This window comes from Xyrauchen texanus, chromosome 3 (assembly GCF_025860055.1).
Source record: "Xyrauchen texanus isolate HMW12.3.18 chromosome 3, RBS_HiC_50CHRs, whole genome shotgun sequence".
Classification (NCBI taxonomy): Eukaryota; Metazoa; Chordata; class Actinopteri; order Cypriniformes; family Catostomidae; genus Xyrauchen; species Xyrauchen texanus.
Window position 1 is genome coordinate 16,361,201 of NC_068278.1, and position 15,223 is coordinate 16,376,423.

The following is a 15,223-nucleotide window of genomic DNA, read 5'->3' on the forward strand; positions in this document are numbered from 1 at the left end:
ACTTTGTAACCATAGACCATACCCCATAATTAAAAAAAAAGATAGTGTAGTAGAGGTAGTGTAGCATTTCATCACATTGTATTACTCGGGAGCATAATACCCCCCCCTCCCCAATTTGGAATACCCAATTCACTCCAAGTCTTCGTGGTGGCGTAGTGACTCATCTGAGACAGTCAATCCACGCATCTTATCACGTGGCTTGAGCACGGAGACATAGCACGTGTGGAGGCTTCCCTGTATTCTCTGCAGCATCCACACACAACTCACCACAGACAGTGAGAACCACATTATAGCGACCACGAGGAGGTCACCCCATGTGACTCTACCCTCCCTAGCAACCGGGCCAATTTGGGTTCTTAGGAGACCTGATTTGAGTCAGGGAGCATTGTTTTAATCGGGAACATTAGCACCCTCAAGCACCCCCGTAGATTTGTTTCAAATCTGTATGACTTTCTTCCTGCATGGGATGTTAGGCAGAATTTAAGGACCTAACAGCCTAAGTCACTGCTTGGAAAAAAAAGCTTCAATGAAAGTGAGCGATTACAGGCTAACACTCTGCCTAACATCACAGTGAATGATGACGGTCACAGAATTTTCATTTTTTTAGGTGAACTATCACTTTAATGTCGAAGCCTACTCACAAAGAACAAAACACAACTGCGTGAAAGGCTTAATTTTTCATTATTAATGTAAATAATCAGTTGACATTGAAAAATTAAATTTTTGTAATGCCTTGTGTCAATTACATTTTTTTAGTTTTCAGGGTTCTTTCTGCATTAAGGGAAAGTTAATTCAGGGACATTTCTCATAATGTGTTTCTCTGTTTTCAAGGAGAATTGAACATATGCCATTTTGACCCAGTTGATACAGGCAATATTGGTCTGTTCTTCTGCTGGTTATCTTTGCTCGTCATGGTAACAAGCTCAGGGAACGCCATGGTGACAGACAGGCTGGCCCCGCCCCTGGGGGTTGGGTTGTCATAAAGGTCTTTTGTTTATGTGCCAGTCTGTGGCCATGTGGGAGTGTATGCAGTGATGCAAACACTGCATTTTCCCTTTTAATTAACACATGTCTCCTCTTAATACAGCCACACTCATAAACAGTTTAATATGAGACGCTTGTTTTATAATCACTCCTGTGTGGGCTGCTTTGTGTTAATTTGTATTGCTTTAACTTGCTTTTTTGAATCTTCATCAAAGACCAAGCACATTAAAACAACTTTTATTTGCCACTTTTTCACTTTGTGTCTCATTGTTCTTCCAGTGTCTCGCATATTCATTACTGTAGGCTGTCATAACTGTCTGTTACAAAAAGTACAAAAAAGCAGCATAAACGAAATGTAATGGATCATATATTGTGTTACCATAAATATTTTAAGCATGCATAACTTTTTTCTTAGCAGAACTTTTCTGCATAACTTTTCTTTTTCTTTTCTGACTGAACAAGGGTTGACTGATTACCGGACCGCCAGAAATCAGGACAACGGTTGCCCCATCTCACCATTTCTACTCTTAGGTTAGCAGCGCAACAAAACAACGGAGCTGTGACACCGCAAACGCACCAGGGTGTACATAGCACTGATCTTTCAGCGTTAAATCCTTGAATATTTTTCTCTAGCACTAAACAAGATTCATTATGCCCTTTTGCACTCCGATTGCGTTGCCTCTCTCCACCAGCCCACGGCATGTGGCGCCACGTTGTAGAGCTGTAGACACGTTTTTTTTAATTTCAGTAGAATGTAGCGGAGAAGTACAGAAATGCAGAGCAGCAATATAGATGGATACCGGCATCTTTCTTTAAAAAACACGGCAGTAAACTAAAATGAAGCAAAAACAATCTTCATGTGTCTGATTTGACTTGCTTCAGCTAAGCAAGGTTTGTGACAGGACATCATCTCATGGTTTTAGAGTGGCTTTAGGCTAAAAACTATTTCTTTCCGTCTAAAATTAGCTTTATTAATCGACATGTTTCGAGCCTATTGATAATAATTGTTGTTTAAACTTTGTGGAAATCAATCAGAGATAACATCATCTCTGGCATAGATGCAAGAAAGATAACCAAAACTTTGAAACTACGAGTTCTCTGTGTAAGGGGAATTAGGTGATATAAATGCACACGGTATGGATTAGTGTCCGCGTACCTTTTACCATAATATGTAAGGAATTTTATAGTGGAATTAGCCATGTTCGACCACCATTATAAGAAGGATAAATGACAAATATGTCTGAATCAAATTCTCCACCATTAAAATCGTAATACAACGACTTGTTGTATCTGCTCACTATTTATATTTAAGGAATTAGCATAATAAGGGAATTATGATTAATTCACTTTTTGGAGTAATACTATTCTCATGGCTTGTTGAAAATATCACAAATATTTTAGATATGGTTCGAGTTTCAGAGCACATATCTTTGAAAAACCAAGTTACGAGATTATTTATCAAAATATACCACAGTCAAAATTAGCTTTGAACACAAACAAGACTTTATTGCTTAGCTAACATAAAACTAACACATAGACAAACATAAACGGGCTGGTAAGTGAACTGTGAACAAGAAGGTGAATGAAATGATCTGTACAGAGAAATGTAACTTCATGGAGTCTATAGACAGCGCCTTGAGAACCATTAGATACTACTTTTAGTATACCTCGTCTTGTAATCGGATTCCTCAAAGTATTTAAATAAAACACCAGCACTTTCAGTGAAATCTTCCAGCTGAAGAGGGAGAGAGTTCTTCCTTTGTTTAGGAGGCTTTATAGTATTGTGGTTAGCCGCAGCCCAAAGGTGTCTTGAGCCTATCAGATGTGTCTTTCGTGAGGCCACATGGACATTTCTGTCCCTCCTTCTGAAGGTGATTGATGAACCTATGTCTGTGAAGATTCCCGTTTCCCGCTCAAAATGTTTGTTTTAATCATACATTTTATATCTTTGATACAATTGAATGTTTTAAAAAATAATTATCAAACATTTCTGAAAAACAGAGAGAATCTCAAAGGTTGTAAACATGATGTGCTTTATCATGAATGGTTACCATTCTAGGAATATGACATAAAAAAGACAAAATTAAAGATAATAATCATCAATTCATCAGTTAACAAAGTGATGAAAGGTCATAAAAACATAAATCTTCTTTCAGGGGTTACCCTGTAGCACATACAGTATATTTTCTATGTATATATAAATGGTAGAAGATCCCCCATATTCCACTACTTTGGTTGTCTTTGGGCCAAACTGCCTTCATGCCATCATGCCCAGTTCTTCAGAGACTTTTTGACAGTTGATTTAAAGTTAAATGTTTTATTGCAAATGTATATCAGCCCAAAATATATCGGTCTCCTTGATTACTAATAATCGTTATCATATCGGCCATGACCATGGCTTTACCAGGTGCACCATAACTAGGGTTGCTCCGATCGATCGGCCACCAATCTGTATTGGCCGATATTTACGTCCTACGACTCGATCTGTGATTTGGCTGATCGCATAAACCGATTGCTCATGTTGAGAAAGACGTGTGGCTCCTTATTACTTTATCGTTAACTGTGGCAGATTCTGTCTCTGCATTCTCATATTCTACAAGATATGGTGTAATTCAAACATCTTTATTAAATATCTCCCGAATAATCCGCATTAATAGTAGCACCTGTAGAGTCCAGAAACATGTGCTCTTTTTCAGCTTTCCTTTCATCTCTTGCCCTCATGCTGCATTTCCCTCATTAAAGTACAAGCAGCAACAAGTAAAAAATTAACTATTAATACAAACATCCAACTAAATGAAAAGGCAGGGAAGATATATATATATATATATATATATATATAATAAACTAATATTCAGATAATTAAAATGCTTTACATTCTTGTGGCAGAAGAGTTCATCATTGATAAGACAATACAAAAAGCAGCTTTAGAATACAATGTATTGTTTACTACCATATTATTGATCATAAGTCAATCATTGGCATACAGTTCACAGAAATCCATTTCACACGTCAATTTGTCAATCAGTTTGAGATTTATTATGAGGGCTTGTTTAGGGACCATCAATTTACACCTGCGTTAGACATTTTTTTTTTTTTTAGAAACAAGCCAGGGGTACACATAGTACACAATACTACAGATATATTTTAGAATAATGCCAAGACATTATATTCATTACATAGTGCAATGGTTTTCAATTTTTTGGAGTTGTTGGAGATACAAAGAGTATTTAAATAATACTTCAAGTCTTTACAAAAAAGTGCAAATAGGGGCTTTATAGACATAAATTTACACTTGTGTATAAAAAAACTTGGCAAGAAAAATAAACTGATTAATCAGAAAATATTAACTTAAGTTAACAAAACTGTGAAAACCAAATAAAACGTCTTTTATAAAGCAAAGAAAAATTAGTTAAAATAGAGGTACAAACAAACCAACTTTTCATCTACTGCATTACAGAAGGAGCAAAATGGATCTATTTCAGGGAGCATGTTTCTTAAATAAAGATTGACTGGGTAAAAACGGTGTAACAATTTAAAGGACACATCCGAAACCTCTTTGGTAATTAAATATGTATGAGGTAAAGACCATACGACCTGCGTCAGACATGCTTGTGTCGCATCTCGGGTGTGTTGCGTCATAAAAATAAAATGTTTAGGTCACTGTGTCAAGTTAAATATAGTTCAATACACAATCTTTAAACACATCTTAAGATCCCTTAAAGATCGCATTTACGCTCCAAGTGTTTTGAACGCAAGAAATAGTTTTCTTCACTGTATAAACTGTGTGTTGCTCACACAGCTGAAATTTCAATTACTGCCCTCTGGAGTAAACAGGTGGTACTATAAGCTTGAATTTCTCAGTTAAGCATGCGATTAAAGTGTGTAAATTTTTTTTAACGCGTTAGTTTTTGTCAAATGAATCGCACGTTATTAGCGCGTTAAATCGACAGCCCTAATATCTAATAATTATTTATACAATATCAGGATACCATAATATTATGTATTACATATAATGCAAACATAAAATCAAAGAAAATCATAATAATAATTATATGAATGAATCAATAACCAAAAATGTAACATTACGTTTAATTGCATCCATGTGTTGTAAGTTTGTCTAAGTTCACCAAGCTTAATTTTTTTTATTTTATCTTCCTTAATATAAAGAATATTTTGAAGCCTATACTTGCTTTAAAGTCTTATTAAAAAAACTAGGCAAATGATGTTACTCGGAAGAGGAAAATTATTTGAAAAGTGACTGCAGAATAGGGCTGCAACTAATGATTATTTTGATAATTGACAAATCTAAAAATTATTAGAATGATTATTCGGGTGATTATTGCAGCGATTTAATCATTAGCTCTTAACCGACTATTCAAAGTTAAATGTTCAATCATCTATTAAAAATACCTCTAAATGGGGGTCTGGGTAGCTCAGTGAGTATTGACACTGACTACCACCCCTGGAGTCACAAGTTTGAATCCAGGGTGTGACTCCAGCCAGGTCTCCTAAGCAACCAAATTGACCAGGTTGCTAGGGAGGGTAGAGTCACATGGGGCAACCTCCTCTTGGTCGCTCTCTGTGGGGCACATGGTGAGTTGTGCTTGGATGCCACGGCCAATTCGTCCTCCACCACCCGGATTTAGGCGAGTGACTACGCCGCCCCGAAGACTTGGAATGCATTGGGAATTAAGCATTCCAAATTGGGGAGAAAAGGGGAGAGGGGAAAATAAATTTGAAATGACATTCATCGAATTAAAGTGGGAAAAAAAAATGTTTTTTTTTATTAAGTTTAATTCAGTAAAGAAATTCACTGCAAAAAAAAACAAAAACTATTGTTATCAAGAGCTTTTGTCTCGTTTTCCATTTTAAAATTGTCTAAAAATCCTTAAAAGATACATTTATTTGAGAAGCAACATACAAGATATTTAGACTTGCTTTAACTCTTTCCCCGCCATCGTTTTTAAAAAAAAGTTGCCAGCCACCGCCAGGGTTTTTGATGATTTTCGCTAAACTTTAATGGCCCGCAGAATATTTTCTTCCATGAATATATGAAGATGCTATATATCACAATAAAGATCTGAGCCTCTGCTTTTAGGCAAAAAAAACTATTTTATTTTATCTTCATTTGTTCTTTTTTTATTGCGACTTGAACAGAGGTCGGTTTTGTCAAAAAACAACATTTCAGACAAAAAGCTGATAAAAAGGCATGTTTATGTCATGTTTGAGACGATCGCAGTCTGTTTCTTTGATCAAAGAGTTGCGTACTCTTTCAAAACATGCGGAGGGGTCTTCCTTACTGTATAACACCTAAAACACGGAAACCCGGAAAATTCTGTGTTTGGCGGGGAAGCGTTTTTTCATAAAACACGGAAAATTCCGTGTTTGGCGGGGAAAGAGTTAAGAGAATGTATCTTAAATGTAAGTGTATTTGTATATAAGTGTATTCCTTCACTTGGTTATACTTCTGCAAGTGCAGTAAAGACAAAATATACTTATTCTCTAAAAGCAAGTCTAAATATCTTATATGCTGCTCTCAGGTGAATGCATCTTCTTTTTAAAGGATTTTTAGATATTTTAAATTATATGTATTTTTTTAATATTATCTTCAACATATTCAGATAACAATTTCTTTGTTTTCATACATATTTGAAAACAAAAACAAATCAGAAATGTATTTTGTTACAGTGTATAATGGGATGACGACTTCACCTTTCCTCTCTCACCTTTTTGTTCACTTCAATCCATCTTTAACTCACAAAAAGCAAACTCTCTCTCTTATTAATAAAGCTGCATATTGGCAATTTTCTTCATAAACACACAGTGTTTCAGAATCATTTATTATGATTCAATAAGTCACGAGCCATCACATTATAATCTAGCTGCAGCAAGCGCCAGCGAGCCTCCCATGGAAAGATTGTGCATGAGCAGGATGCAGTTTCAAGCTCTCCCCTTAGATCAGGACACTACGCACAGCTCATAGAAGAGTTGCTGACCGCACAGAGAAATGCCAGTTTCGGGGTTTGTAGTTATTTACATGATCTGCTTCCATATTATTTGAACTTTAATAAAGCCATAGCTCATTAAACGTAACTCCATTAATTAATTTTATACGGCGGGGGTGTTTTCTTTAATGGCAGCAGCTCCAGCTCTGTTTATTTCACAACGAGAGTGCTTCTGTATTTACTTATTTAGTATTTTTGTATATATATCTCATACTTTGTGATCTACATCACCTGAAGCTGTGAAAGTTTAGAGTGTCTGGACCTTTAGCTGTGCTTTCTTCCTCTGCTCTACAGTTTCATTTGATCTCATGTTATGTTTGGTAAATGGTCTGCACTTATATAGCGCTTTTTTAACCTTAGAGATTACCAAAGTGCTTTACACTGTGTCACATTCACTCTCACATTCATACACCAATGGCGGTAGAGCTGCCATGCAAGGCGCAACTTGGGGTTCGGTGTCTTGCCCAAGGACAATTCGGCATGTGGAGGCGTGTGGGCCTGGAATCGAACCACCAACCCTGCGATTAGCAGCTGCCCCACTCTACCACCTGAGCCACAGCCGCCCGATGTTAAATCAACATAGATCAAACAACTATTTGACAAATAATTTGTTTTTGCATTGATAACGCCGACTAATCGTTTCAGCCCTAGTGTAGAAAGCTTGCATATAGCTAGTTACGATGGAGTTCCTGATAAAAGGTGAAATGATTGGTATCAGCTGATCAAGTTACAAGAAGATCGGTATCGACTGTTGTTTTGAAGATCCTACGTACTGTTATATACAGTTGTGGTCTGTTTAGCTGTTTGAAAAGAAGCACCCACCTGTTTAGCGCCATCTCTGCCCCTGTGTATAGACTAGTTGTTTCTATAGACTAGAGATGTCAAAAGTACTGGTACATCAGTACCAAGTTAATACTAAAATAAAAAAAGATGTAGCAATATCATTGTTTTTTGTAGTACAGAGACTCAATTCTATTTCTACTTGCTGTCTGACTGACACGACTGCTTTTAAATGCTCACAAGCTTATTTGAGTGTGTGCCTTGTTACTTTTTTGTTACACTGAAATGGACAATTAATATAATGACACGTCCTGCTGCTGGCTTTAAAGTGGATATGTGAAGCTTGTCATATGCTGAAAACACATTTTATGAGCATCGCGCACTGCTTGTTGTTGTAGTTTTTATCATTCAACAATGATAAGTGTTTTTGAAGCTGCAGCTACAGACCTGGACGAGCTCACAGATAGAGTTACATCATACATCAGTTTCTGTGAGGATATGTGCATCCCTACTAGGACATTTTTGTCATTCAACAATGATAAACCATGGTTCACAGGAAAACTCAGACAGCTTCGTCATGCCAAAGAGGAGGCTTACAGGGGTGGGGATAGAGTCTTGTATAATCAGGCCAAGAACACACTGAATAAGGAAATCAGAGTGGCTAAAAGAAGCTACTCTGAGAAGCTGAAAAGCAAATTTTCAGCTAACGACCCTGCATCAGTGTGGAGTGGCCTGAAACAACTTACTAATTACAGGACTCCAACCCCAACCCTGTGGCGGACCAACAACTGGCTGACGACCTGAATGTGTTTTACTGCAGATTTGAAAGGCCCGATTTCACACCCCACATGCACTCGGACCTTCATTTCACACAACCATTAACACCTCCTGCAACCCCCCTCCTCCCCCCTCCTGCTACACTACCTGCACTCAAGATCTGTGAGGACGATGTGTGCCGTGTCTTTCGGAAGCAAAGGACAAGGAAGGCTCCAGGACCAGATGGCATCTCACTAGCATGCCTTCGTTCTTGTGCTAACCAACTGGCCCCCATCTTCACTCAGATCTTCAATAGATCACTGGAGCAGTGTGAAGTCCCATGCTGCTTCAAACGCTCAGTCATTATCCCCGTCCCTAAGAAACCTAAAATCACAGGACTTAATGACTACAGACCTGTCACCCTGACATCTGTGGTTATGAAGTCATTTGAGAGACTGGTGCTGGCCCACCTGAAGGACTTCACTGGACCCTTTCTGGACCCCCTTCAATTTGCTTATCGAGCAAACAGGTCTGTGGATGATGCAGTCAACATGGGTTTGCATCACATCCTGCAGCATCTGGACAGACCGGGGACATACGTAAGGATCCTTTTTGTGGACTTCAGCTCTGCTTTCAACACAATCATACCAGATATACTCCGGACTAAGTTAAACCAACTCCTTGTTCCCACCTCTACCTGTCAGTGGATTACCAGCTTTCTGATGGACAGGCAGCAGCTTGTAAGGCAGGGAAAATTCACTTCCACCACCTGTACCATCAGCACTGGTGCCCCCCAGGGATGTGTGCTCTCCCCACTACTCTTCTCCCTGTACACCAATGACTGCACCACCAAGGACCCCTCTGTCAAGCTCCTGAAGTTTGCAGACGACACCACTGTCATCGGCCTCATCCGAGATGATGATGATGAGTCTGCATATAGAAAGGAGGTTGAACGGCTGGCTGTCTGGTGCAGTCAAAACAACCTGGAGCGGAACACACTCAATACAGTGGAGATTATTGTGGACTTGAGGAGGAACACGCCAACATTGTCCCCCCCCCCACCATTCTAAACAGCACTGTGGCAGTAGTGGAGTCATTCAGGTTCCTGGGCACTACCATCTCACAGAACCTGAAGTGGGAGAGACACATCGACTCCATTGTGAAAAAGGCCCAGCAGCGGTTGTACTTCCTTCGCCAGCTGAGGAAGTTCAACCTGCCACAGGTGCTGCTGAAACATTTCTACTCAGCAGTCATTGAATCTGTCCTCTGCACTTCAATATCTGTCTGGTCTGGTGCAGCTACGAAATCAGACATCAGAAGAATATAGAGGACAGTTCGGTCTGCTGAGAGGATTAGTTGGCTTCACTACACTTCCAGAGTGAGGAAAAAGGCTGTAAAATCACTCTGGACCCCACTCACCCAGCCCACTACCTTTTTGAACTGTTGCCTTCTGGCCGGCGCTTCTGAGCTCTGAACACCAGAACCTTCAGACACAGGAACAGTTTTTTTTAAAGTTTAATTCTATTTATATTATCCAACATATCCACTTCTGCCATTACTTACATTGCTCTGTACATAATATACTGTATTTTTGTTCTTTATATAACAGATTGTAATAGATTTGCACTCACGTGTGTGTATGTGGGTATGTATGAAGGTGAGTGTATGTACGTATATGTATAATTATTTATTTTGTATTCTTTTTACCCATGTCTTGCTGCTGTTTTTGGTATTGTTTGTATTGTACACTGGAAGCTCCTGTCACCAAGACAAATTCCTTGTATGTGTAAGCATACTTGGCAATAAAGCTGATTCTGATTCTAGATGACAGAAGATTGAGCGCATTCACTGCAGAATATATAATTATAAAATTAGAGCTTTTTTAATCCGAATACTCCTTAAAGGTTCATGCTATAGTTAGCTGTTACTTTCTACACTGGCTTCTGCTTTGTACCTGGAATATTGGCAGAGCTTTTATATATTGCTTTCCCATCCACTGCAGGGTCAGCCACAAACAGCCTGTGTAATGGTGCATTACAACATCTCAAAAATGCCCACTCATTTCCCACTACTTCTAACCACACTACCCTGCAGAGGCTGTCAATCATATCCACATGCTCTGCCCACTTCCCTGCCTGCATATAGGCTATGAAACTCTGTTATCACCATGAAGTGTGTAATTTTTTGGATGCTTATACTTTCACATCCAAGTTGAAAGTACACAGATAACCACTGTATACTGTAAGTAAGCCATTTGTAGCCTGATTTGCCCAAAAAATGTGAACATTAGCTCTTGAGACATTTTAAAAACATTTTTCTATTTGGTTAAATGGTCTGACTTGTCAACTTCTAGTTCAATGCTGTGAGTTTGTGGCCGAACCACCTGTTGGTTAATGGTAGCCAGGAAGGGTGTGTTTGGGAAATCTTGTTTGAAAACTATCACTATTTTTGCAGTTCTGTTTGATGACAGTTGTGGCGCAGATAGCTGCTATATAACTTTAGTTCTTTTAGCCTTTTTTGAAAACCTTTATTTTTCTGTTTTCTTCCTGCAGATTTTAATTACAACACTGATGGCTATGAGGGTGATACAGCAGAGGACAGAAAGTCTCAGGATGGCTCGGAGACCATGCCCTTCATAGACGAGTCTCCCACCATGTCCCCTCATCTCTGTGCACGAGGACAGGATGGAGAGGCTGTCTCTCCTACACCACTAGAAGGGCTACCACCTGGGGTATCACTACATCGTTACTTTTGTGTGCATGTTTCATTAGAAGAAAAGGTCGTAATGGAATTGTTTTTTAGCAGCTGTTACAAATTGATCTGAAGACATAAACACAGGCGTTTTAAAAGAAAGCATTGAGAAACTTTGGACTTCATTGTACATTTACATTGTGAGTTGATGAAATCCATCATAGTTATATAAATTATGAAAGAATCACAAAGGTTCCATGGATTTCATGGTCATAGAATTAAAAATACATAGGTTACTTCTTGGCTTGGACAAGTTAAACTCTGACTGCTTACACTGTGAATTTGGCAACAATATGAGGAATGTTCTGCTGCTGAAATCGGTCTGTGCTTACAGAAATTCAAATCTCTGCCTCAAGTGGCTGAAGTTGGAAGTTTTGTTGAACATATGGCCGCATGTGAGCTTGTTTCCTGGTGAAATGTACACAGAGTGGTGCCAAATCTAGATGCATTATAAGTAAGACTGGGAAATTCAACAGTTGACTTTTAAATGTGTAAAAAAATAAATAATTATTTAACACAATTAATGCAGTAAATCTTTTTTTTTTTTTCCTGTGGATAAAATTGGCATAAATATACATGTATAAAATGTACAAGCTCGACTGGACTGCACAGAATCTGACACTGTGGACCATTTGATCCTATTATTAAAAAAGTCCACTGGAAAACATCCAAAGCTTTTGCCCAATATTTAATTACATCATGCCAAGTAACGTTATGGTATGTAATCAAACTTTAATCAAAGATTTATCCCTGTGAAAATGTGTCTAAATAAAACAGAACATTTTAATGTTTGTTTTAATGTACCATGAATAATCACAGAAAATCATCAGATTAAAATGTATATTTAATCAATTCACATGCCTTATTTTTGTTTAGGGGTGTCTATTTCACTTGTTAATTTCACTTGTTAATTCAATGCGATTTAAATAATGAAAAAAATAACATGCAAAAACAATTTACACAATCAGTCTTGCACCTGGACCATAAAGTTATGTCTCACCTTCATGTTTTTACGGTGCTCAGCCAGCAGGGGGCAGTAAGCGCAACTCCAGCTGTACAGCCAACAAACCACTTGCTCTGATACAACTCGAGCCTTCATTGCTAGTTTGAAAACGTCATTTTAGAACCAGCACTGCAGGATTGCGAGGCTCTCGCTGCTTTACTGGAGAACTTACAAGAGTAACAAGTTTGTGCATGAGTTTGTTTTTGAGGGATCGAAAGAGAGAAGCTCAGAAACTGAGAGAAATCACCAGTGAGATTATCTTTATTTGTTACAGCTCTTGTCAGATGTAACATCGCTTCAAAATTGCTAAGATGTAAGTTTAAGCTCCACTGAGCAGCAGCAATGAGAGCGAGAGAAAGAGAGGAAGCCCAAGGGTGCTTTTTAATCTAAATGGAAATAATTGTAGGATATTATAGACATTGTTTGTCATTCTTATCCGATGTATTTAACCAATGTATTTATTTTAATTGGTTATTTGGTCACACTTTATATTAGATGGCCTTATATACTATGTACTAACATTAAATACATACATGTCTAATTATGTATTGTGTAACTACATGTTGTTCTGCAAAATTCCCACATTTGCTGCTACTGCGGCTGAGGTACAGGTAGGATTAGGAGTAAGGGTAGGATTAGGGGTTAGAGTTAGGTTTTGGGGTAAGCGTTGGGTTAATGTTAGAAAGTTAACAGTGTAACTTCAAATAAGTAATTTAAATGTAAATACAATGCAAAAACGTGTATGTACATAATAAGTACATTGTATCAAAAGGTTAAGCACATAGTAGTTAAGGCCACCTAATATAAAGTGGGTCTGGTAATTTTGTTTTGGTAGCCTGTAGGGCTCTTTGAATAACTGAAATAATTTGGCAAATTGATATGGAACCGATATGCGGTCAAGACCTGAAATTACTTTATAGTCGTGTGTTTACTTGAAAAATAATTGCAGACCTTAGAACATCCGTCAACCAATCAGAATCAAGCTTTCAACAGACACGTGGTATAAGTTTAAATTATTACTTTAGTCTTCATAGATGCTCTTAAAAGGGAAAGTGTCTGTAGTTTTATGAGAGCACAAAATATTCTTTAGATGACTAATTTTTAGAAGTAGCTTAATTGTTTCTTACAGACATGGTGGACAATGTTTTGTGGGATCTGATGTCTTGTCAGTTGTGTTCTGTTTATAATGGCTGATTTTGATGGCTGTTACATAGAGGAAATTAGGAGTGCAGTTTGTGCTTGAGGTTGTTTTAATGTACTGTCAGATCACTTGGACTACACAAAGAATGAGATTGAGTCGGAGGAGAAAGGAGTTCTGAGGAACACTACTGTCTCTAACACAAGTCGTTGATGTAAATGTCAGCTCCGGTCACAATCAATCTCTCTCTCTCTCTCTCTCTCTCTCTCTCACACTCACCCACTCACCTCACTCACCCACTCACTCACCCACTCACTCACCCACCCACCCACCCACCCACTCACTCACTCACTCACTCACTCACTCACTCACTCACTCACTCACTCACTCAATTGAGGTTTTGCATACCATATTAGCTGATGCTGTAGTTACACTGCCAATCCACCAATGGCTCCAATGTAACACAGGTTAACAACATGGAGACCGATATAAAAGCCGGTCATGTTTCCAGTATGATTGCACAGTGTGGTTGTAGGTAGACTTTGTCCATCATGCATGTTTACACCTGCTTAATCAAACAATAACTATGTTCTGTATAAGTCATGAAGCACTAAGCTAAATGTTCTGAGATGTCATCAGAAATGTATGTGTTTATAAGAACATACGTGACCGTTATTGGCGCTTCATATCAAATCATATAATGGATAGGATCATATATAATCTATAAATGAGAGAATCATCCACATCTCCTTTTACTATGATGATTCAGATAGATCGCTAATTATTGCTTTGTACTGCATTTATAGCCAACATTTAGGAAGTGAAGCAATAATTTTGACTAACAGCAAAATAATTTCATTTTGTGGCTCTGCTCATTGTGTACCGCTAGAGGGCGCCACGTGATCACAGCACTGACTGACGTCATTATTTTAATACCTAAATTGGCTTTGAAGTATTTTGTAGTTTTATTTTATTTTACACTATTATCTGATCATCAGTTTTATTTTAAATGAATTACATTTTAATTTATTTTACTTCTATATCTAGGGATGCACAATATATCTGCGGCTGATATAATATTGGCCGTTAACCGGGAAAATCAAAATATTATTATCGATACGATAATTGTTACGGATTATTTGCTTGCAAAGACTGCTGCTATTTTCCTTCAGGCAGAGACTCGGGCTGCCCAACGGACAGCAAGGGTGCGCACACACAACGTGTCTGTGTGAGTGAGAGCCAAACTCATGTCAGTCTGTGTGGGTTATTTCAACATCTCTTCACCTTATGTTGTTTTGGGGCTGGTTTTATTTCGGGATCATCTGCTGTAAGTAACAACATGCCATTTCCCATATTCTGTTTGTTTCATTAGGCAATAAATGAGAACGCTACAAAAACATGTATGTAATTTATGTTATTTTGGGGGCTATCAATTTCACTTATTGCTTCATGAAATATTAACAGAATGTTTGAAATTGCACATCATTCCTTGCAGCCAATTCCAAACACAACCTAACATGGTAAATTTATATTGAAATAATAAAGAATGACTCGAGATCTCTAAAAACATCAGTTTAATAGTGAAATTAATGTGCTTGCTGAATTTTACGAGTTCAGACTTTTCTAACGTTATGACTCATGACTATTTGATATGTATGAAGTTACTTATTCCCGTTATGATTATGTTCATATTTCATAAATTATACAGTGGAACTGTTACAGATGAGCATAATCACACAAAGCACCGCTATATTCGCAGTCTGGCTGCTATCATAAATATTACACCATTTATACAGAGATTAGATT

At 38.0% G+C, this 15,223-nt stretch overlaps 1 protein-coding gene across 2 annotated transcripts in view; it reads left to right on the top strand.

Annotated features, from left to right (window-relative positions):
• Positions 1–15,223, top strand: part of abr (ABR activator of RhoGEF and GTPase) — a 225,662-nt gene that overhangs the window by 81,232 nt on the left and 129,207 nt on the right. For both annotated transcript variants that reach the window (XM_052113109.1, XM_052113117.1), the window contains exon 2: positions 11,078–11,256. In XM_052113109.1, the coding sequence (XP_051969069.1) occupies positions 11,078–11,256 (179 nt within the window). The remainder of the gene's footprint in view (positions 1–11,077; positions 11,257–15,223) is intronic.